The sequence below is a fragment of the Myripristis murdjan genome, chromosome 3 (genome assembly GCF_902150065.1).
Source record: "Myripristis murdjan chromosome 3, fMyrMur1.1, whole genome shotgun sequence".
NCBI lineage: Eukaryota > Metazoa > Chordata > Actinopteri > Holocentriformes > Holocentridae > Myripristis > Myripristis murdjan.
The window spans coordinates 37,628,228-37,650,393 of NC_043982.1; the positions used below are offsets into that span (position 1 = coordinate 37,628,228).

Here is a 22,166-nt window from a genome sequence, read left to right on the forward strand (position 1 = left end):
CTGCATCTGTAGTGCCTCTTTTTTTTTCTTTTCTTTTTTTTTTTTTTTCTTTTCGGTCGGTGGGCTTCCCCTCAGGTTGTTCGATTTGTGAGCCTCCTGAGACACTTTCACCCTGGAGCAACAAACTGGAATCTGCTTGCTTTTCACAAGCATGTATTTGGCCTTTTCAGCATTTAACACCAGGCTAGGATCAATGAGAGCCTGAAAATCAACTTATAAATGATAAATGACAGTAGAGGCACTGCAGCAGCTCACCCGGCAGAGCGTGCACCGCAGCAGCCTGGGTTCAAATCTGAGCCCTTTGCTGCATGACGTCCCCCCTCTCTCTGTCCCCTGCCTTTCCTGTCTCTCTCTACAGTCTCTTATTTTATGAAATTTATGAGAAAAACCTAAAAAATTCTGAGATTATGAAGTCGCAAAGTTGGAAGAAAAAAATGATTTTCTCTGAGGTTAAGGAAGTAAATTTATGAGGACAAATCTCACAAATTAATGAGAAAAAACCTCAGAAATTCTGAGATTATAAAGTCACAAACTGATAACGAGAAAAACTCAGAAAATTATTTTTCTTTTTCTTTTTTTTTTTTTTTTTGGTCAAGGAACCAAAAACCAAGAACCAAGAACTGGATTCAGCAAAATGAAGCAATGTGGTTCTTGACCAAAAACGTAGAAGAAAAACTATCATTATAAGGTTGTTTTCTTATAAAGTTGTAAGTACTTTAATCTCAGAGAATATGTGACTTTTTCCTCTGAATACTACCCGCTCCCCTCCTCTGGCTCCGTATTTTTCTCCCCACAATGGCCCTAACACTCGGTCACAATTTATTTTACTTGCTCAGCTCGCACCTGCTCTGCTGGCACTGCGCTTGACTTGTCTCCAGTCCAACAGGGGGCGGTGTGGTACCACAGAGCGGGACCAAGACACCAAAAAAAAAAAAAAAAAAAAAAAAAAAAAAAAAAAAACAACTGAGTTGAACGCAGAAGAAGAAGCGGTGCAGAAGCTGATTAGTGCATTCACCAGAAACAGGTGGTGGAGAGGAGAGAGAGAGAGACAGACGGAGAGAGAAAGAGAGTTGGAGCCGCTAACACAGACAAAACAATGCGAAACGAAGGCATCGAGGGGACGGAGCGGTTCCTGAGCCGGAGAAGGGCCGTGGTCTGCGGGCGGTGAAGCACTTCGCGGTGGGGGGAGCTGGTGTTCGCCTGTCCTGCCTACTCCTACGTGCTGACGGTGAATGAGAGGGGAGCGCACTGCGAGCACTGCTTCTCCAGGTAACCTCACCTCCACGGGAAAGTTAAGGGGCTGCTGACTGAACCTACTGGCTCTTACAGTCTGCCGACACACTTTTTATCGGCGTGATAGGCGAGTTACCTCGGCAGTTGGACGGCGGTTGGAAGGCTAACCGCCTCATCCGGGGCTTGGCTCGCTTTTTAAAACTCCGGGCACCTGTGCCGCCGGTGGAGACCGGAGAAATGGGTCAGTGCAGCAAGTTACATCACCTGACCCAAACACGGCTGCGTGTATTTGTAGCAGTGCAGTATCAAAAGAGAGGCCAGGTAGGCAGCCAACATGTAGGTGGGAGGAAACCTCATTGACAAAGCTGCTGGGTTTGAAAGCCAACCATTCAAAACGCCTGGCTTTGTCATCATGGACCTGACCTAGCTAACCCACATGCCTTACAAACGAACCAGCCATGCCTTTATAAACCACTACCATCACTGTTAAGAGTTAGAGATGTCACTGGAGGCACCTAGTCAAGACCAACAATCTACAGAATTACACCAGCACTGGTGTTTTAGTATTAATTATATCGACATCACCTGACCCAAACAGGGCTGCGTGTATTTGTAGCAGTGCAATATCAAAAGAGAGGCCGGGTAGGCAGCCAACATGTAGGTGGGAAGAAACCTCATTGACAAAGCTGCTGGGTTTGAGAGCCAACCATGTGAAATGCTTGGCTTTGTCATCATGGACCTTATGTAAAATATCTACTGACATGCTATAGATAGATGGATGACTGTCTGGTATAACCACACAAAAAGCATCATACAGTGCAGCAATAAGAATATAGGCATAATCGATAATGACAGATAAAGGATTGTGACACTGACATTTTGCTGCAGTGTCCCTAGTGGCAGTGACCAGCTGTCAGTGGACAGACCACTGAATTGGCTGCAACTGCTGTTGTTAACTGCTGTTATAAACCATGGGGCTGGGACGGTATGCTTATCGATTCAAAACTATCACAATACTAGGGTGCCGGTTCAATATGTATGACGATTCTATAAGTATTGCTATTTGATATACGATGACTTTATGATTATTATATATGATTTATTGCGATTTTTGTTTTCTGAATTATCCTCTAGGTTGTAGTTTATAAACTTCAGTTAAGCTGTGATTATCCTAAAGGTCACGATGGGTCATTTTATACAGCGGTGTCAAGTTTGGTAAAATGGTGTCACTACAATGAAATGGCTACTATGGGGGCTAACATTATCACATATGAATAAAATGTGGCTGATTGAAACCACAAGAGTCTCAGCTTTCCAGTCAAACCCAATTCATACAACTCCAAGACTGTTTAGGCCCCAGTATGCACAAATACATAATTTTAGAATGAACGAAAGTAACACATTTGTACTGTGCGCAAAATCCTGCATGGTTTGCATAGAGCCGATTTTCATCCAGATATCTGGAGGTCAGAGGTCAAGGGACCCCCTTGAACATGCCAGAGTTTTCCTTGACAAAATTTAATCTAACTTTGGAGCAATATTTAGTCCCCTAACCAACAACCTAGCATGATGTACTTGGTACCAGCGGATTTCTTGGGTCGTCTAGTTTCATGATACCAATGTCTTAATATTAAATAGATTCAGTAATTTAAAAAAAAAAAAGACTAAACTCCTAATAAACTATGTGGGTAATAACTATATTCTAACTGTTATTACCCACTAACATCACTGTTAGAATCAGAGATGCCACAAGAGGCACCTAGTCAATACCAGAATTTGGAAAGTAATATCAGTACTGGTGTTTTAGTGTTAATAATATCAATGCAACTTGACCCCTCCCTCTGTAGCTCACTGTTCATCTTCTAATGTAGCCTTAAGCCTGTATGTTTAAATAGCTGAAGCCATTGCAGTCATGCTCACAGGACTGTAAATCAAACTGAAAGCATGTAATCGTATCATTGTGTTTGCTGTAGCAGGACATATTTCATACAGGGTCCTCTCCTTTGAAATGGGCCGCCTTGTTTTCTCTTTGAACGCCACAGGCCAGTGTTTTTATTCTGATGTGGCCTGACAGTTTAAATCCTTAGAACTAGAGCTGGGCGATACGGACAAAATCAAAAATCTCAATATCTTTCATTGTATACCTTGGTATTGATATTGTGACGGCATTGTTGGGATGACTGTTGGTGCTTTCATAAGATATTTACACACAAGAGACTTTTGCTTAGTTATGTCAGATAATGACAAAACAGGTACAGACAACAAAGCAGCTAGAACAGTCTGAGTTCAGAAAATTGCATTTCTTTACTGTACATTTTTAAGACATCACTTATGCCACATCACAATATGGCATTATCTGAAATATATCTACTTTCATAACACGATATTGATAAGGCATCACCATATCGCCCAACCCTAGAGGACACTTATACTATAAAACAATGTTATAGTATACACAATCTCAAACAATATCCAGTGTCGTATCCACAGTATTGATACAATATTGATTAATAGCCCAGTCCCACTTGAAATGCAAAGATTTGTTAACTTGTTAATGTCTAAACAAAGCCTGTAAATAACTGAGTGTGTGCTGAGTGGATTTTTTGTTTTGGGTATCGAGCATTGTGAAGTTTCACTGGTATTGGTATCAGCCGGCAAAACTGTGGTATTGGGATATCCCTAGTTTCACTTTACTCCTCTCTCAGTGTCTACTCATATTCACAAAGGTGCCCACAACTTCTCGTGCACACACACACACACACACACACAAACACACACACACACACACACACACACACTCACAGGTCCTCCCCATCCGGTTGTTAAGGTTAGTAGAGTAGTTAAAGGTTAGGGTGCTAAATATAGTTGGACATGTGGCCGGAGAGAGGAGGGGCCACGGGATGAGAAGGCCAGGGGTTTACATGTGTTGATGGGAAATGAATGTGTGTGTGTACATTCACTTCTATAGAGACAGAAACCCCTTCTGTAAATTCTCTGTCTTGCTTTGTGTGTGAGACTCCCACACACTCAAAAACAATCTGTGATCTGCACTTATCACTTGTCAGTTTATAACATAACCCTGTCTGTATGAAAACGGCATGGAAAGCTTATAGAAATGCATGGAGATAGAAACTGGAAGTCTTCGATCTGATGCAGTTGAAACAGTCATGACTGTCAAGATCCATTGAATGAAAGAGTTTGAAAGAGCCTCTGATTCAGAAGCATTAGTCGAACACTGAATTCACAATGACTCTGAATAATGGAGTGGTTTCTCTTCCAGCCGCCCACAAACGTCATGTCACACCCCTCAGTGTAGCTGTCATGGGCTAATGTTTTGTTTTACCATGTGATTTACAGGAGAGATGGACTTTTTAAGTGTGGCAAATGCAAGCAGGCCTTCTACTGCAATGTTGACTGTCAGGTAAGAATGTGATGTGCTTGTACAAATTTCTGTGTGTGTGTGTGTGTGTGTGTGTGTGTGCTGCTGTCTGTGTGCATTTTCAGGGTGTGCTTGAGTGTTTCCTGGGTGTGTGGTTTTGTGTATGTGTCACTTTTTGGCTTACCTTGTAAGGACCAGGAAACTAAAAAAAACCTGACAAGAATAATTTTATGTTGTCCTCTGCATCTTGTTTCATGTACAGAGATGTTGTGCAAGTGCATTTAAAGTTTTCATTTAAAATTGCTCATTCACATAGACGTCCTTTATCTATTTTTTTTTGTTTGTTTGTTTTATTTTGTTTTGTTTTTTGGATTTTTCTTGGATTAGCCAAGATTACAAACCAGGCAGCAGAGAAAATGTATACAGAAATTTAGACACTGCTGCTTACTACTATTGCATAACAGATAGCCAATAAAGAGCGTGTATGACACAGAGCCATTCATTTGCTTTGAGCTGATTGGACCATGAACGAGTCGATAAAATGTATGGTGGCCAGCAGGGACAAAGATTGAGATAAGGCGAAGATGAGGCCAACTTGAGCCTTTCAAATGGCCATCTCAAAACTACCAGCCAGTGTGATTTAGCTGTAAATGACAGCTTACTGGCATTTGGTGCCTGGTGGGTGTTCATTTGGACCGTAGTGTGTGTGCATATGATTCATTTTCCTACACCAGCACCACCACAAATTAATTTCAGACCCTGGTTTCACCTTCCTATTACTTGTTGGGTGTTTGTACCACACATGAGCACCACAGCAGAAGTCCAGGCAGCATTCAGAGAGAAACAAGAGAGCTCCGGCGGTTGTTGCTATGACAATTTTAGTCGGTCCGCCCGCTGCTTCTTTCTAGTTTTAGTTCCACGGTACAACACACATGGTGCACTGCAGTAAAAATTGTGGATTAGTGTATCAGTGTGTGTGTGTGTCTCTCTTTCTCTCTCCCGGAGTGTGTTCTGTTTGTCGTACTTGATATCTGTGTTTTGTGTTGACACAGGAGTTCAGTTTATAGTCCTGCTCAGTTAGGGGTAATTGCTCCTGTAATGTAAGAGGGTTGTTAAGTTTCTCACTGATTCTTTGCTTTTCTGTGTGCGCAGAGAGGTGACTGGCCCATGCATAAGCTGGAGTGTTCAGCCATGTGTGCCTACGGGGAAAACTGGTGCCCATCGGAGACTGTCAGACTGGTGGCCAGAATCATCATGAGACAAGTAAAAATATTAACTAGAATAAGATGATTTTTTTTTTTTTAACTTAGAAAGATGTTTCTGACAGCAGTGAAAAAACAGGGAATGATGTGTGACAACAATTGTGAACAAAATGTGACTGTGTGAGACACCACAAAACGGTTTACAATAAACCAAACAGCAGGCAAGTTACATTCATAAAATATACGAAGGAAAAACAAATCAAGGAGAACTGAAATAAAGACAGGTGGCAGGGGTAGGTGGGTGTTTTTCCAGTTTCTCTGGAGAGGAAGACGAGCGTCAAAGTTGAGCCAACAACACCTCTCCAAATATACCTCATCATTTAGCGTTTCCTGACCTTTATTTGGGTAATTTTATTGACAAACTGGAGTGACGAGCACTTGCTATAAAAAAGTATACAATGCAGAAACCTTTCCCACTGCCACACACACACACACACACACACACACACCAGGTACCTGCAGGTCTTAATGAGGGTTTTATAAAGTGACATATCGCACTGTAACTGTTGGCAAGTGTTGGTTGCTCCCTGAAAGTAGATGATTCAAATTATCTATCTGAAACCCCTGCAGCAGAAAAGTTTTAGTCTTTTTTTAGTCATTTTCTTTTTTAAGACAGTCAGTTTGCATCATAAAACCACAACAAAAACAGATCAAATGTAGCCTATTTCTGCTAAGATGCTTCTTTATTATCACAATGACAAATGCAAACATGTGGTAGTGGGCAGAGCAAGCACAATAAATAAACAGTAAATGAATTAATTGTTCACATTTCCATGTTTAAAAAGCAAAGCCGTTAAATGTGAGAACTTAATTTATTGTCATTATTCCGACTAAGCTGCACAGTAATTCAAGTTGGCAGGCAATTAAAATCTATGTGGCTGTTTTAGATTGTAAAGCTGTAGTTGTATAACTATGTTGCATTTCATTATGAATTATTATAATCGCTTTGATGAGTATTAACCTGATTTATCAACATTGTAACTTGTGTCAGTGCATTTTTTGATTGCCAGAAAGACTATAAATTCAAAAAATACACAAATAGCTGTATGAAACAGCTGAACAATTTATTTGACTGAGGAAGTTCTGAGTCTGGTAAAGCCCCAGTTGGTCTCAGCAGGCAGGGATACATGCATTGTGCCTGCAGTGTTTTATATGACTGTCCAGGTCATGGCCTTGGTTGTATGTTGGCTCTTGTCTTTTCTGTCACTATATACACTATATTACCAAAAGTATTCGCTCACCTGCCTTTACTCATACTATGAACTGAAGTGCCATCCCATTCCTAACCCATAGAGTTCAATATGATGTCGGTCCACCTTTTGCAGCTATTACAGCTTCAACTCTTCTGGGAAGACTGTCCACAAGGTTGAGGAGAGTGTTTATAGGAATTTTTGACCATTCTTCCAAAAGCGCATTGGTGAGGTCACACACTGATGTTGGTCGAAAAGGCCTGGCTCTCAGTCTCCGCTCTAATTCATCCCAAAGGTGTTCAGGGTTCGGGTTCAGGTCAGGACTCTGTGCAGGCCAGTCAAGTTCATCCACACCAGACTCTGTCATCCATGTCTTTATGGACCTTGCTTTGTGCACTGGTGCACAGTCATGTTGGAAGAGGAAGGGGCCCGCTCCAAACTGTTCCCACAAGGTTGGGAGCATGGAATTGTCCAAAATGTTTTGGTATCCTGAAGCATTCAAAGTTCCTTTCACTGGAACTAAGGGGCCAAGCCCAGCTCCTGAAAAACAACCCCACACCATAATTCCTCCTCCACCAAATTTCACAGTCGGCACAATGCAGTCTGAAATGTACCGTTCTCCTGGCAACCTCCAAACCCAGACTCGTCCATCAGATTGCCAGATGGAAAAGCGTGATTCATCACTCCAGAGAACGCGTCTCCACTGCTCTAGAGGCCAGTGGCGGCGTGCTTTACACCATTGCATCCGACGCTTTGCATTGCACTTGGTGATGTGTGGCTTGGCTGCAGCTGCTCGGCCATGGAAACCCATTCCATGAAGCTCTCTGCGTACTGTACTTGGGCTAATCTGAAGGTCACATGAAGTTTGTAGCTCTGTAGCAATTGACTGTGCAGAAAGTCGGCGACCTCTTTGCACTATGCGCTTCAGCATCCGCTGACCCCTCTCCGTCACTTTACGTGGCCTACCACTTCGTGGCTGAGTTGCTGTTGTTCCCAAACGCTTCCATTTTGTTATAATAGAGCTGACAGTTGACTGTGGAATATTTAGGAGCGAGGAAATTTCACGACTGGATTTGTTGCACAGGTGGCATCCTATGACAGTTCCACGCTGGAATTCACTGAGCTCCTGAGAGCGGCCCATTCTTTCACAAATGTCTTGTTTCACAGTCTGCATGCCTGAGTGCTTGATTTTATACACCTGTGGCCAGGCCAAGTGATTAGGACACCTGATTCTGATCATTTGAATGGGTGAGCGAATACTTTTGGTAATATAGTGTATCTGTCACTGAATATATACAGTCATAAAAGAAAGCAGAGATGTCTTTTGTTGGCAAAAAACACAGGTTGGGAAGTATCACATTTAATAGTCTGACATGGAAGTAAATCAGTGTGTATAGCAGGCAACAAGTTCACTTTCTGTGCACTGATCTCATATCTCATTGAACGTAGAAAGCCATTGCAGAGAAAAGGGTAAATGGGGCTTAATTTTATTTTTGCTCTGTGTATTTTTCATGTGTTTGTGGTTATGGTTCTGTTTATCAACTACAAAGATGACTTGTGTGACTTGTGTGTTTGTTGTGTTGCAGAGAACCACAACAGAACGAACCCCTTCAGAAAGGCTGCTATTGCTCAGAGAGTTCGAAGCCCGTAAGTATGCGTGCACGCAGCCGTGTGTGTGTGTTTGTGTGTGTGTGTGTATGAGTGCATGTTTAGTTACATGGTAAGGTTTCCTTGGTCACATGTGCACGTACGCGTGGTTACATGGTGTGGGTATGTGTGTGTGTGAGCATGCACAATTTTCTTACGTGCGTGTGTCAGTGTGTGTGTGGTCTCCCAGTTGGCGTGTGTCCCTGCAGTTGTAGCAGTGTGTCTATTAATATCCTCTACTGTAGCCTCCAGTCCTGTCTCTGTCTCTTTCATTTACTGTTGCTCTGCAGAGCGCTGGGACCTAAATCCAAAGCTCCTGGGTTCTCAAACGTCATGTAATCTCTTCTCCCTCCTCAACTAATACCAAAGTGCCCTTGAGCAAGGCACTGAGCCCCTAACTAGGAGGCTGTAATTGTGCCGAGCAGCTCCCAGGTGCTAATGCATGTGTAACTTTCCTTCTTCCCATAACTACTTAAAATGATACATTGGCTGTCAGGGCAGATAAGCTCCTTGTCCTTTTTTTTAATGCTAAGCTAGTCTGTCATGACAGCTGAAGTGTTTACATTTTCTGAAGCAAAATGTATAGAACCTGAACACACAGAAGAACTTGCAAACTGTTTGCAGGCCTCCTTTTGGTATTATCATTTAGCCTAAGCTGTTGTTGCTGGCTCAGATGCGGAAGCAGGGGATTGTCACTGAATTAACTCCACACACCTGTCTCTCTCACACACACAAAGCCAAAATCAGTTGCCAGCTGCTGTCCAACCCGCGGCTCCGTTTGAGTGTGTGTTTTTTGTGTGACGGACACTGACATGTGGCCTATAGCAGTGTCATACTCTGCAGTCTTCTGTCGGTCAGTAGATCCTCTCAGAGGACATTGTCGTAGTAATAGTAAGAAAAAAAAGAATATTTACCTTATGTCTGTAAAAATCTTGATACATAAGCAGCATTCATTTTTTCCCATTTTCCAATTACCATTACAAATGCAGGCAATATTTCCCAACTGAATTCTTTCAAACGGATGCCCATGTAGCATTTCCTTACAGGACAATGTGATTGAAGTCTGTTGACCGGAGTCTAGTATTTAAATGAATTCTCACAATATCACCTTGTTTTTTCATGATATTAAGTTTGCAAAGGTCTGCGTGTCAAACCCAGCTGGGTGGGAAGGGGCGTTGGTGGCACTGAAAGGCTGACTCTGTGTCAGCCCTGGAAAGTCTGAGTTGGGTACAGCTGTAACTGCAGTGCAGTGCAGCATAGTAAATAGGGACTGTTTTCTAGTGCACTCTTCCAGTTCAGTCACACTCAAGTATAATGATATAATGATGAAATAAAACTATTTTTTGACAGAATAATTAAGGCAGCATGTTATTTGCAGTGGATTACATTACTCAGGCATTTTACAAATATTTAAAATATGTTACTCATACAATTTGAAAATGAATGGCTTCTGATATCTAGAATGACAGGAGAGCGTGTGAGGACACAATGAAGAGTAATGTAAATAACAGACGTAATCTATATGATTAGTACCTTAAAATTGCCCTTTTAGGAAATAAAGGGAAACCCATCACCAACAATAATTTGGGTGTTCCCACTGATGGTCTGTGTTTTTGAAAACATTGGAACGCACTGGTGCAACCATTGCAAATTCTCTGGTAAATTATTAATTGAATACTTATTCACTGCAGTGCATGACTTGACATTTAGGTTTAGTTTGTTTTTCTTCATCAGACAGCTGTCTGATTGTGGGTAAAAAAAAACAAAAACAAGAAACAACATTGAAGTGTCCCTACATTTCCCTATCATGCTTAGACTTCTTGAGATTGTTGCCATTCCTCAATCCTTAAAGCCTTTTTCATTGATGGTATGCCAGATATATGTATGATTGCTGCATAGTTGTGATTCTGATGCAGATTAAATCTATAAATATACCATGATAAAGATAGACCGCCCATCAAAATGTCATTAATAATGCCTGTTCTCGAGAGTGTGCAGCTGTAGTTGAATTTATGTGTATGACATATTAATAGAAGACACCTCGTTAATCTTGGTGTGTGTTTCCCTTGCCCTACTTGCTTCCTCTAATTTGACCATCAGATGTACTTGTCATAATATATCAATGTTAAGAACATCTTTGTCGTAACATCCCTCCTCTCAACAAGGGAGGTTGAAGAGAAGATGGAAGGAAAATGGGATAAGGGGACTCTGAAGATATTTTATCTTTTATTTTAGCCATTTAAATTATTTAAATTATTGTCTTATCCAGAGTAAGCTATAGTAAGCAGCAGCAGCAGTGGGGAGCCTCAGGACACCTCAGCAGGATATACAGCCAAGCCCATGACCTTTTTAGTTAACAAGCTGCTCTCTGTAACAACAAGGCTGTCCTGCTGCCACCGCGTTTATGTTTTTTACTCTTTCTCTCTCTCCCTCTTGGTCTTCATTTCTCTTTTTTGCTGTCTCTGTCTCTCTCACTTTGTGTTGTATTTGTCTCTCCTGTTCTCTGCTGCCTCCATCTCTCATTCCTCTTTCTCATGTTTCTCTGTCTATCAGATTTAGATAAGTTGGACAGTGAGAAGGAGGAGATGAACCAGGCAGACATCGCAGCACTGCACCACTTCTACTCCAGACACATCATTGACCTCCCTGACGACCAGGCTCTCGCTGAGCTCTTTGCACAGGTGAACCTGCACGACACTTTTGATGGCAACACTTCAACAATCTGTAAGGAACTGCGAGAGGTTTTGTTGACAGTGTAAAGGAGTTTTATTTTCTGTTCTCAGGCTTCTCAGTAGTGCTATTATAGTTACTGTATATGAGCGCTCTGAGGGCTGAGCACGCCGTGTTTACCTATCATTACTGTTCCCTGTGATTAATACCATCCATCCCCTCCTACACTAAGTCAACATAGGTCATATCCCAATGTTAATTCTCAAATATTTAATCCTGGGTTAGGTTGTTGTTACATTATGATCTTCTTGTGGAGGTATTAGCCTTGGTTACCGGTGTGTATGCATTTATGTTCGTGTTGGGACTTTGGATGTTTTGACCTGCTGGGCCGTAACTGTATTGCTTCTGCTCCCCCACCCATCCAGCTCTCAGCCAGGTTTACACCATAGGGGTAAAGGTGCCTGAATGTACATCATGGGAGTTGTTTTTTTTTTTTTGAGGGGAAAAACATTTCAACCTGCCCTTAAGTGTGCCAGCAACCTCTACTGCATGAAGATATTTTAAAGGTTTGTCAATGCAAGCATAGCTATTACCCCTGCAGTCTGGCTGACATCTTCGAGGTAAAACAGGATACAGAAGCTATTCATAAGAGTATTTTGATGGTCCAACAACATAAAAAATCTATCATAAAAGTTCTCTAAGTAATAAATGTGCAGGAATATCTCCATCATATAGGAGACAGGGACAACATACAGTGGAAGGGGACAGTATCTGTTGTACAGGTGACAGCTTACTAGGTATTTAAAGGTGCTGTCCAGTGGTGCATTAGACCAATCTATTATGAGTGATATTTGCCAAGGTAGGACTCAAGAGTGCACTTAGGCAATTTTGGCACTGAGTGAAACTATGTTGACTTGAAAAACTCCACCTGTTAAAACCCCCTGACATGCAGACACACAGTATACCAGGCTCCAGTTGGCTGATGTGTCACAGCCCAGGCTGGCCTCTGAGCTGAAATAAACGATGCACATTATAATTTCATGAAGCACAGTGCGTTGGCAACAAGTGCTATGAATGAACAAATGAGTGAGCACACACACAGAGCCCAGATTGTTTTTCTCCCAAGCAGTTAATGAATTCTGAGCACTACCTTTTAATTCCTGGAACACCGTGCAATGACTCAATTTCATTGTTGAAATTCTAGCATTCTGCTCCTGGAAGGGGGTGTGCTGTGTCGGTCACATGTGATTGGTCAGGAGAATGTCAGTGGGCCTGGGCCTTGCCTGGCATGGGGACAGCTGGTGACCTTTCTTGGCCTGTATAACCCTAGAAGGGTGTCTTGCTGTGTAATTGTAATGCCTGTACGCACTCATCTCAGCTGTCCCGCACCAGTTAGCACATACACACAGAAGCACATGTTGTGTTGAAACCAGGGCCTGTCTACACACCCGGTGGGGCTTGTGTGTTTAACTCTGCAGCGTTTAGCTCCGTTTACTTTGATCTCGTCTGTCAGTGCTGCTGTCCCCTTTCCTGCTAAGCCATGCCAAGGGAGAAGAACTCTCTGGGCTGCTGTTACATAGCCACGTTTCTTCTCCACTTCTCCCCCAGCTGGGCCCCTTTTTGAAAAATATGATCTCAAGCGGCTAGACTCTTTTTTTTTTCATTCATTCATTCCTTATTTGATCTCTGTAAGAGTACGTGATCCTATCTTCAAGAGTGCCAAGATACAGACTGGGGCAGACAGACAGAGAGAGAGGAGAGGTACAATAAATAAATGAGCAGACAGATGGTTGGATCAAATGATTGATGGGTAGGGATGACTCTCACATTCACATAAACTGCATGTAATGAATGGGACTAATAGTATAGGCGGTATGTGTGTGAGTATATTTAGACATTACAGTGTGTGGGGAGGAAGGCCACAGGTCCAAGTTATATTATCATATTACTTACTTTCATCCACACTGGCCTGGCCCCATTCTCTGCTTTTCTATCTCTCTACCACTTTATATCGCTTCTTACTATCCCTCATTCCCTCCCTCTCTCTCTCCAGGTTAACTGTAATGGTTTTACCATAGAAGATGAGGAACTGTCCCATCTAGGATCAGCCGTTTTTCCTGAGTAAGTAGTCCACCTTATGATCACCTTTTGTCTTCACCATCCTCCTGTTTTTCCACACGAACAATCAAATCAATGCCATCTCAAAATTCAGCTTAGTGCCTTTTCAGCATCCTCTGTGTGCTTTGTAACAATAGCAATATTTTTCAGTGTGTTGTGATAGGAAATCAAAGTATAGTTTTGTTTCCTCTCCATTCCTCATCCCTTCCGTTCTTTCTCATCTCCTCACTCAGCCCACTTATTCCATCTGTATGACCGCCTCCTCTGTCACCCTGTTATTTTGAGATCAGTTTTGCTATTTAGTATAAATTAAGGCACAACTTGTACTCATTCCTTTAATGTCAACCATCTCTGATCTGTTTTCTCATTTTTTGTCTCTCTCACCCTCTCATGGGTAATTTCGCATAAGTGAATCATAAGACTGTGAAATGTGCAACTGTATCACTGTTTAATACTTGGATTTTCTCAGTTCTCTCTCTTTTTTTCCCTTTCTCCCTACAGTGTAGCACTAATGAACCATAGCTGTAGCCCCAATGTCATAGTGACCTATAAAGGTACAGTGGCTGAAGTCAGAGCTGTTCAAGAAATAAACCCCGGAGAGGAGGTAGGTAATCACTCAGCTCTTAGACAACATTTAAAGAACTTTTATTTCGACAGATGGCCACAGACTGAAGCGGTAACAACAAGGGAAAGGAAATGATGATACAGATTTACTTGAATCCCTCCTTCTCTGTCTCTCTCTCTCCTGCTAGATCTTCAACAGCTACATAGACCTGCTCTACCCGACAGAGGACAGAAACGAGAGGTTGTTAGATTCTTACTTTTTCACCTGCCAGTGTAAGGAGTGCACCACCAAATCTAAGGTACGTTTGATTTATCTATCTGAAAATCCATTTCTTTATTCATACCAGGACACTGTGATTATGCCCTTTCTATGAATCCCAGTACAATTTGTCTTTGTCACTTTTTCTGTCCAATCACACTGCTTTCCTAAACATTCAAATAGTGCCAGCACCAGGTAGATAATGGCAGCTGCGGCCAGCAGCCAAGAAAAAGAGAGTAAGGATATCTACTTCCCCTTTGGGAATAAATCAGCAGTTTGGAAATTTTTTGGACTTCAGAGAAAAGACAGGTCAACTGACAAATCACATGCCATATGCAAACAATGCCAGGATGAGATAAAATACTCAGGAAATGACGAACCTGGCCAAGCACCTAAAACAAACACAACGTTGTAATGTAACTGATGTCGTTTAATGGGTATAATGATATTGCTAACCCTTATATTGATCATAGGCCCCAGAATTGAATTGAATGAAAAACATATTGTGGCTGACTTTGTGATGCTGATATAATAAGTATCGTGATGAAACTTTTGATTTACATCCCCTGGTTAGCAGTATGGCTAGGTGAGGACTTTCCCTGCTATCACGTCAAAGCTCTTTTAGCTCATAGGAAATATTTGCAACAAATTTTCTGACCAGGTACAGTGCTTGTAGATGTATCTTTCCTAGAACTGTACTGTGATTCATAATAATGTGTTGCTGTGTCCTCACTGTGCTGACAACAGGGCCAGTGTTGCTCTCATCATTGGCCTGTGCCTCACAGTACTGCATATACTCAGTGTTTTAGGCAGAAGGTTCTGGGGTCTGGTCTTGCACGCTGCTGCATCCATCACCTGTCCATGTCTCTTTGTCCCTGTCTGTCCACCTCTCTCCAGGACAAAGCTAAAATGGAGATCAGGAAGAAGTTGAGCTCTCCACCAGAGCCAGAGGAAATCCGATCCATGGTCCGTTATGCCAAGAATGTCATCGAGGAGTTCAGAAGAGCCAAGCACTACAAGAATATCCTCTCTAACAACTTATTCCTTCTCTTTGTCTCCCCTTCTAGTCCTACCTCCACCTCTATTTTTTTTTCAGTTCTGCCCTCCTTTCTCTCTTTCAGCATGCCTCTCCTTACTCCCACTAATCTTTTTTGGTCACAATTGTAACACCCACTCACCACTAACACCACCACCACGCATGTTTTTGTCTTTATTCCTTGACTGTGTTACCGCCCAGTGAGCTGCTGGAGATGTGTGAGCTGAGCCAGGAGAAGATGGGGGCTATATTTGCCGACACAAACGTCTACATGTTGCACATGATGTATCAGGCCATGGGTGTCTGTCTCTACATGCAGGACTGGGACGGAGCCATGAGCTACGGAGAGAAGATCGTTCAGCCGTATAGGTAAATCAGTCCATCAGGAATGACAGACTGGCATGGTGGGAGGATATCTGGTACATACAAATAAGAGAAATGGAAGTGCAAGTGCACAACACAGGATGTTCACAATTATAAATAAGTAACATGCAGACGAAAGAAACAAAGTCATATAAAGCAGATGAATTAAATCAGTCATTCAACAGTAGTATTGTTGGTCAGTCAGTCAGTGAGTCATAATACAGGGAGGGATATTAAAACCATAACAAGTCAGCAGCCAGTCAGTCAGTTGGTTATAAAGGCATACAGATACGTTTGGGTAGACAGTTGTCAATCCTGTGAACTCTTAGACCACATATTCTTAAAAGTAGTAATACCATTCTGAAAAATTATTCCACTAAATGTCCAGCATTTAAAATGTTACATAAGTAAAAGTAAAGAAGTTTTGCAGTAAAATGTACTTAAGTATGAAAAGTAAAGCACTCATTGTGAATAATTGTTTCATCTAGAGTATTAAATTATCGATGCACTGACCTTTAACAGGTATTGTGATGTTGTAGACTGCCCAAAGTACTGCTGGATAATTTTAATTCTTAACAATGCATCAGATTTTATGTTTTGCATGTAAAAACTTACTGTGCAAAGTAACTCATAACTACAGCTGTACAGTATTCTGTAAGTATTTTTTTCCTACTTAAGTGTACTGCAATAAAAGTATTAAGTGTCACACAATGTAAACACTCAAGTAAAGTGTCAGCACCTCAAAACTGTTGTACTGAAGTACTGTCCTTGAGTACGGAAAATGTTACTAGATACTTTCCAGCTCTAGTGTTTACCCCGTTGTGCGCTGTACAACTGTTTTTAAGATGTGTTGTTCACTTTGCAGCATGAACAATATCTCTTGTAGGATGCCCAGTCAGTCCCTGCAGAATATATGTGTGTTACATTATTTTTCTTTAGTGTAGTTCACTGTCAAGCCTGATCTAGTAACCATATTTTTTACCTCTAGAGTGCATAGCACTCAGCCTAATTTATTTATTATCTCTTCTTACTGTACACCACCCAGCTTCATTGATTTCCAATCTTTGTAGGCGTACACTAAAACCTAATGTCATATTAATAATAAATCATATTCTATCTCGTCTTTCATGTTCACTACCTAACTCAGTGTTTATTATGTTGCCTCTGCAGTGTACACTACCCGGCCTACTCTTTGAACGTGGCGTCCATGTATCTGAAGCTGGGACGGCTGTATTTAGGGCTGGAGAGAAAAACACAAGGGATCAAGGCTCTGAAGAAGGTAAACTTCCAGACAAACACTGTATCTGGCTAACTGGTCCACTGATACAATTAAGTGTAAATTGTAAATAAAGCTAGTATAACAGGTTGGGGAAAAACAATTTAGCACTATGAAGCAAGTTAAGAGCCTTGTAGAGGACATTATAATTAGACTGTTGACTCACAGAGCTGACTTCCAATGATTGATCTGTCTCTGTACTGAAATATCTTAAAGGCAGAATGAGGAGGATTTTGCTAAGAGAGGATGTGTGCCTGCAGAGACCCTGCCCTCTGCCTGGAGTTTCTTGTTTTGCTGAGCTCGGGACTCTTCTGGGCGTCGGCCTTTGGGCAGTGGATGTGTAGAAAAGGGAAATCTAGTAGGGCGAAACACTTAGCTGACAAACCTCATACCACAATGAGAGTGAATCTGTGGTTGGCTTTTACCCACTGGTGAGCACTTAGGGGAGAGAGGATAAGGATGAAGAGCAACTTGGTGTTGTCTGTTGGATGGGGAGGTACTGGTGGATGGTTTTTCTTTTTTTTTTCCCTAGGATGGAGACATAACATTTTGGGCGGTCATTTCATTTTGTCACCATTCTAGGAAATGAAAACACTCTGCTATTGGTTAGCTTAGCCAGGGAGGAGGCGCCAACTTTGAATATTGAGTTTACAAACTTCAACTAACAAATCCTACTCATTCTGCCTTTAAAATGATTGGGAAGCCTGTAAATCATTAAAAAAAACACTGTTCTTTTGTTTCCAGGCGTTGGCCATCATGGAAGTGGCTCATGGGAAGGATCACCATTATGTGGCGGAGGTCAAACGAGAGATTGAGGAGCAGAAGTAGACTGACGGGAAGTGGAGAAGGGTGAAAAGAGAGGCATTGGAGTGAGGAAGCTTTCTCAGAACAACTTAAAAAAACATTAAAACTGCACGGCATGCATCTTATACCTCTCCTTTTTTAAACTATTTGTCCTCCCTCGGTTGCTTCCCTGCCTCTGCTGAGGCCAGGTTCCTTTATTCACTCTCTTTTCTGATTCTAATGGTTTGTCCACCCACATCCTAGTCTGGTCGAGGAAGACCACATCTCCTGTCTGCAGATGTCTTTGTCCTGTCAGACCTGGGCTTTAAAAACAAGGCAGTTGAGCGTCAAAAGTTTGGAGTTAAAAAAAAAAAAAAACATGAGAGGAATGCTTGTGCTCTATGCTGTGACTGATATGATCCTCAAGAAATGTATTTGCTTGTGTTGCATGACATCCATCTTAACACCAGTTTGGTGTTTTATTTTTATTATTATTATTATTATTATTATTGTTATTTTTTTTTTTTTTTTAAACTTGATTGGAAATGTTATATGGTCTATGTGTTGAATAAGTCCCATGACTCTGCAGCTTATGAAACCCATCCAGCATGCATCACGGAGATTCCAAAAAAGATTGACATCAATGGCAAGATCAAACTTTTCTTTCTACTTCCTTTTAAAACTGACTGAAGAAACAAGGCTTTCATCTCGCAGCAACATGAGACCATTTTCCAAAGTGTTTTATGTTTGCCCAGGTCTGTTTCCTTGTCAAGTCTGAAATCATTCACTGTTTTTCTGTAGTTGTAACCAGACCTACAGACCTCGTTTAGCCATCGTATTGTTCACTGGCAGCCATTTTAGCTGCCCAGCCTTGCTCCCGAGCCTTTGCTTAGTAATTTTGGATTCTACACCAGCTGCTTGCAAGAGAGTTTGGCATCATGCCACGATTATGTAATGGAGGGCATTATTATGTATTTCCTGTCAACGCATCTTAGTTCTAGGGAAGGGGCAGCAGCATGGTGCCTGTAGTACAGAATGGCCAAACTTTGTCTGTTATCATTTCTGGTTTTATTGACTCTTCTTTAAACTGTGAAGTCTGACCTTACATCAGGTACTCTGTAGCAATGAAAAAGATAATGCAAAGAACTATTCATGAACAAATATACCAGTGGCTTTATTGGCTTGTCTTACAGTACTTCTTGCCTGTTTTACAGAACCAGAAAATAATGTTGCATGTTTTTTTTGTCCACACAAAGCTTGTTGACCAAAAGGTTCACAGGTTTAATGGACAAGAAACCAGCTATTAATTCATTATTCACACTGTATCTTTGAACAGAGGTCCTGATGTGAAGTTTGCATTGGTCTTATGACTTAACCACTAATCCTGGGTTGGAGCTCATTTGCTCTTAGGGGAGAAAAAAAGGTACAACATTGCAGATTTTGTTGCCTTTTTGTCAGGAGACACAATATTGTACCTTTTTAGTGTGTTCTTGGCACCTTTAAGAGTCCAAATTATGATTACATAGAGACTGAATGATCAAAAGTCACTTTAGCACCTGTGTGTGTCTGGGGGGTTATTCATATTTAACTGTGCAAAATGGTGAAGAAAGGGCCTCTACATTTTCCTCTTAAGCTGTAGTTAGCATTAGGAAGGTGGACGTATTTTTTTCCAATTATACTTTCCTTTTTAACCTCATAGTTAACAAGAAGGATGAATTACAACACTGTTGTAAACCATGATACAAGATTCTTGCTGAAGATACCTTCAGCAAGAGCAAGTACCAGAAATTGGTGGAAATTCATGCGGGCACATTGGATCGTGGTGATGAAATTTGGTTGGCCATCCAGTAAGAAAACTGTAGCCTGTGTATCATAGTCTTGCCAAGGAACTTTTGCAAACCCAGCTCCCTAAATTGTAAAAGAGCAGCTTGCAGCCTGTAGCTTTCTCTCTGCTGTATAATGAACTATAAATTATTCGAGTGAAGTTAAGGAGGCAGCATGTGAAGCAGGCTTAAAGAAGTTGAAAATCCAGGCAGTGTGAAGGCATCCCCTGGGCCTTATTTTATTAAAGGATATTGGCACTCAAAATTCCTGCTTACTTTGTTCAAGGGTTCCCGGTGTAGACCTTGATAATGTTTAAAATTCTTTGGATTCAAGAAAAATAAAATAAGGCCTTAAAAATTTGTTTCCAACTGAATCAATGACTTTTAAAGCACTTCAATAAAGGGCCACTTCACCAATTTTCAACCTTATCTCTACTGTATCTACTTTATCTTGTATCATCTGTATCTTTTAGACAGGCTCAGTTCTTCCACCCAAATCCTCCACCTAATGATGCAGTCGCAGGCTGAGCAGGGTACTACAGCTTTAGTTTTCCTAGTTTCTAAATCCCTATTTTATCTGAATGATTAGATGTATTTTCACCAAAATGAGTCTTTCTTGCTGCTGCTTGGTAAGTGACTGCATCGTCAGGTTTAGGATTTGAAGGGGTGAATAAAGCCTTCCTACAAGATGCAGAGTATTGACACATGTTATGGTGTATAGGGATGGGTGGGTACTATTCAGTTACAAATTCAGTTACAAACGGCGTGACCTATTCATACAAATATTCAAAACCAGATCTCTGGTGTAGCATCATTGGAATCAAGCATATCATCACAAGCTTTAAAGACTGAGAGAAAAGCAGATTTCATCCTGCACCTCCACACACAAAGTCTGGAAAAACATTGGCTTGAATAATTCAGAAGGTAAAGATGAGTTAGACATGAGCACTGCAGTATGCAATTGTGCCATGGAAAAGTCAAGTATTGTGGTAATACGACCAACATGTGAACCCATACTGCCCACATGAGGTTTTGATTATTTAGGAAAAAACAACACTTTTGTTTTAGTTGTCAGTTAAGGTTTGGTTGGGGTGTTCATACTTGTCTTTGAAGGTATGATTCAGCTGCTTTCCATGGTCCAGTGTTGAAAAAACTGATCCAAAGTTGCACAGCATCATAAAGTTGTATTGCAATACATACTATTAAATGAGTGTCCAAGTATTGTGAATTGCTTTATATCGTGGACGCTGAAGTTCACCAGGAGTTCTGCTTTAGCACACGGATCTTGCCTTTCTCATCTCTTCATTTGTGTGTATTGAGTTCACAAAACGTCTCTCAAAAACGTAGCTCTCACTAAAATATGACCAAGTTACAGCTGTGACTCTCAGAGTATCACATAAGGATGCAGTGGGCATACGTTTCTAGTTCACTGGATGGAAATTCTGGGTTTTCCGGATCACCAGCTCCACTTTCTCATTGAAATGGTTATATCTTGAAAAATCAGTGGTGAGCATAAAAAAGTATGACCACGGATTCTTTATGTGATCCTCTTTGACTCATGTTTGTAACTTGTTTACATTTTAGATATAACTGTTTTTGAACACAATACACATGAATGTGGAGGCATAAAAGGGAAGATCTTTGTTCTACATTGAGACTCCCAGTGAACCTGAGTGTCAGAATATAGACTTCTGTTGAGCTCAAGAACATATAGAGCCAAATGTGTCGCTAAACTTCCATGTTGCTTTAAGGTCACAGATCTAATTTCTCTCTCTTTTCAATGCCTGTAGCCTCTTTCTTGTGTTTACTATGATGCACTTTTAAGCCCTGCGTGAAATGCAGAGTGCTGAGTGTTGGAAATAGACAGCTGACTCATGTCACCTGCAAAACTGCATCTGGTGGGTGCCTATCTTAGCTTTGTTTGGGCAATTTAAAAAAACTACATATATCGCTTAAACAACTCTATTCTGCACATCATTTGTCTTGCAAAAAAAAAAGTCACAGTGATAGAAGAGTTGTAGGCTGGTTTACACAAACCAAAAAATTCAAACCTTATGTTGGCCACCTTTGACAGATCAAACTTTGGTCACAAGGATTAAAATACCAAAACTGGGACTTTCTTAGCATGTATAAATCCAGCCTGAGACAAGCGAAGGCTGCCCGCATTGTGTTTTCTATCTCTGTACTTAACTATTACTGTATCAGTTACTGGGCATGAAGGTTCCTCCGAATGAATGCATAACACATTTTTCTGAGCCTCTCATTCTTTCTGTATCATGTTAGTGGAACTCAATAAATGGCAAAATGGCACTTGCTTTGTTATGTGCATGTTTTAGAGGGAGTGGGGTTGTAAGCTTTATTTTTTACTGTGTATACTGTATATTATATTGATAGATGTGGATATTCTGTGTGTTTTCCTGCATTTTCTTATTATCCATTGAGCATAAGGTTAGGGTTAGGGTGCTTTTAATAGAACCTGTGTATTTCCTGTTTATTTATTTATTTTTTAAGAGATTTATGAACAAAATTCACTCAAATATAAGAAAATAGGAATGTTAGTGCC

General features: G+C 41.1%; 1 protein-coding gene across 1 annotated transcript; it reads left to right on the plus strand.

Moving 5' to 3' along the window:
* Positions 1 to 979: 979 nt before the first annotated feature.
* smyd2a (SET and MYND domain containing 2a) lies at positions 980 to 21,676 on the plus strand. Its single transcript, XM_030047273.1, is given in 14 exon segments — positions 980 to 1,130; positions 1,133 to 1,182; positions 1,184 to 1,269; positions 4,591 to 4,654; positions 5,765 to 5,875; positions 8,651 to 8,711; positions 11,265 to 11,392; positions 13,435 to 13,502; positions 14,001 to 14,103; positions 14,252 to 14,362; positions 15,220 to 15,343; positions 15,553 to 15,727; positions 16,892 to 17,000; positions 17,742 to 21,676. Coding segments are annotated over 14 exon segments (1,308 nt in total). The 5' UTR covers positions 980 to 1,096; the 3' UTR covers positions 17,826 to 21,676.
* Positions 21,677 to 22,166: the final 490 nt, after the last annotated feature.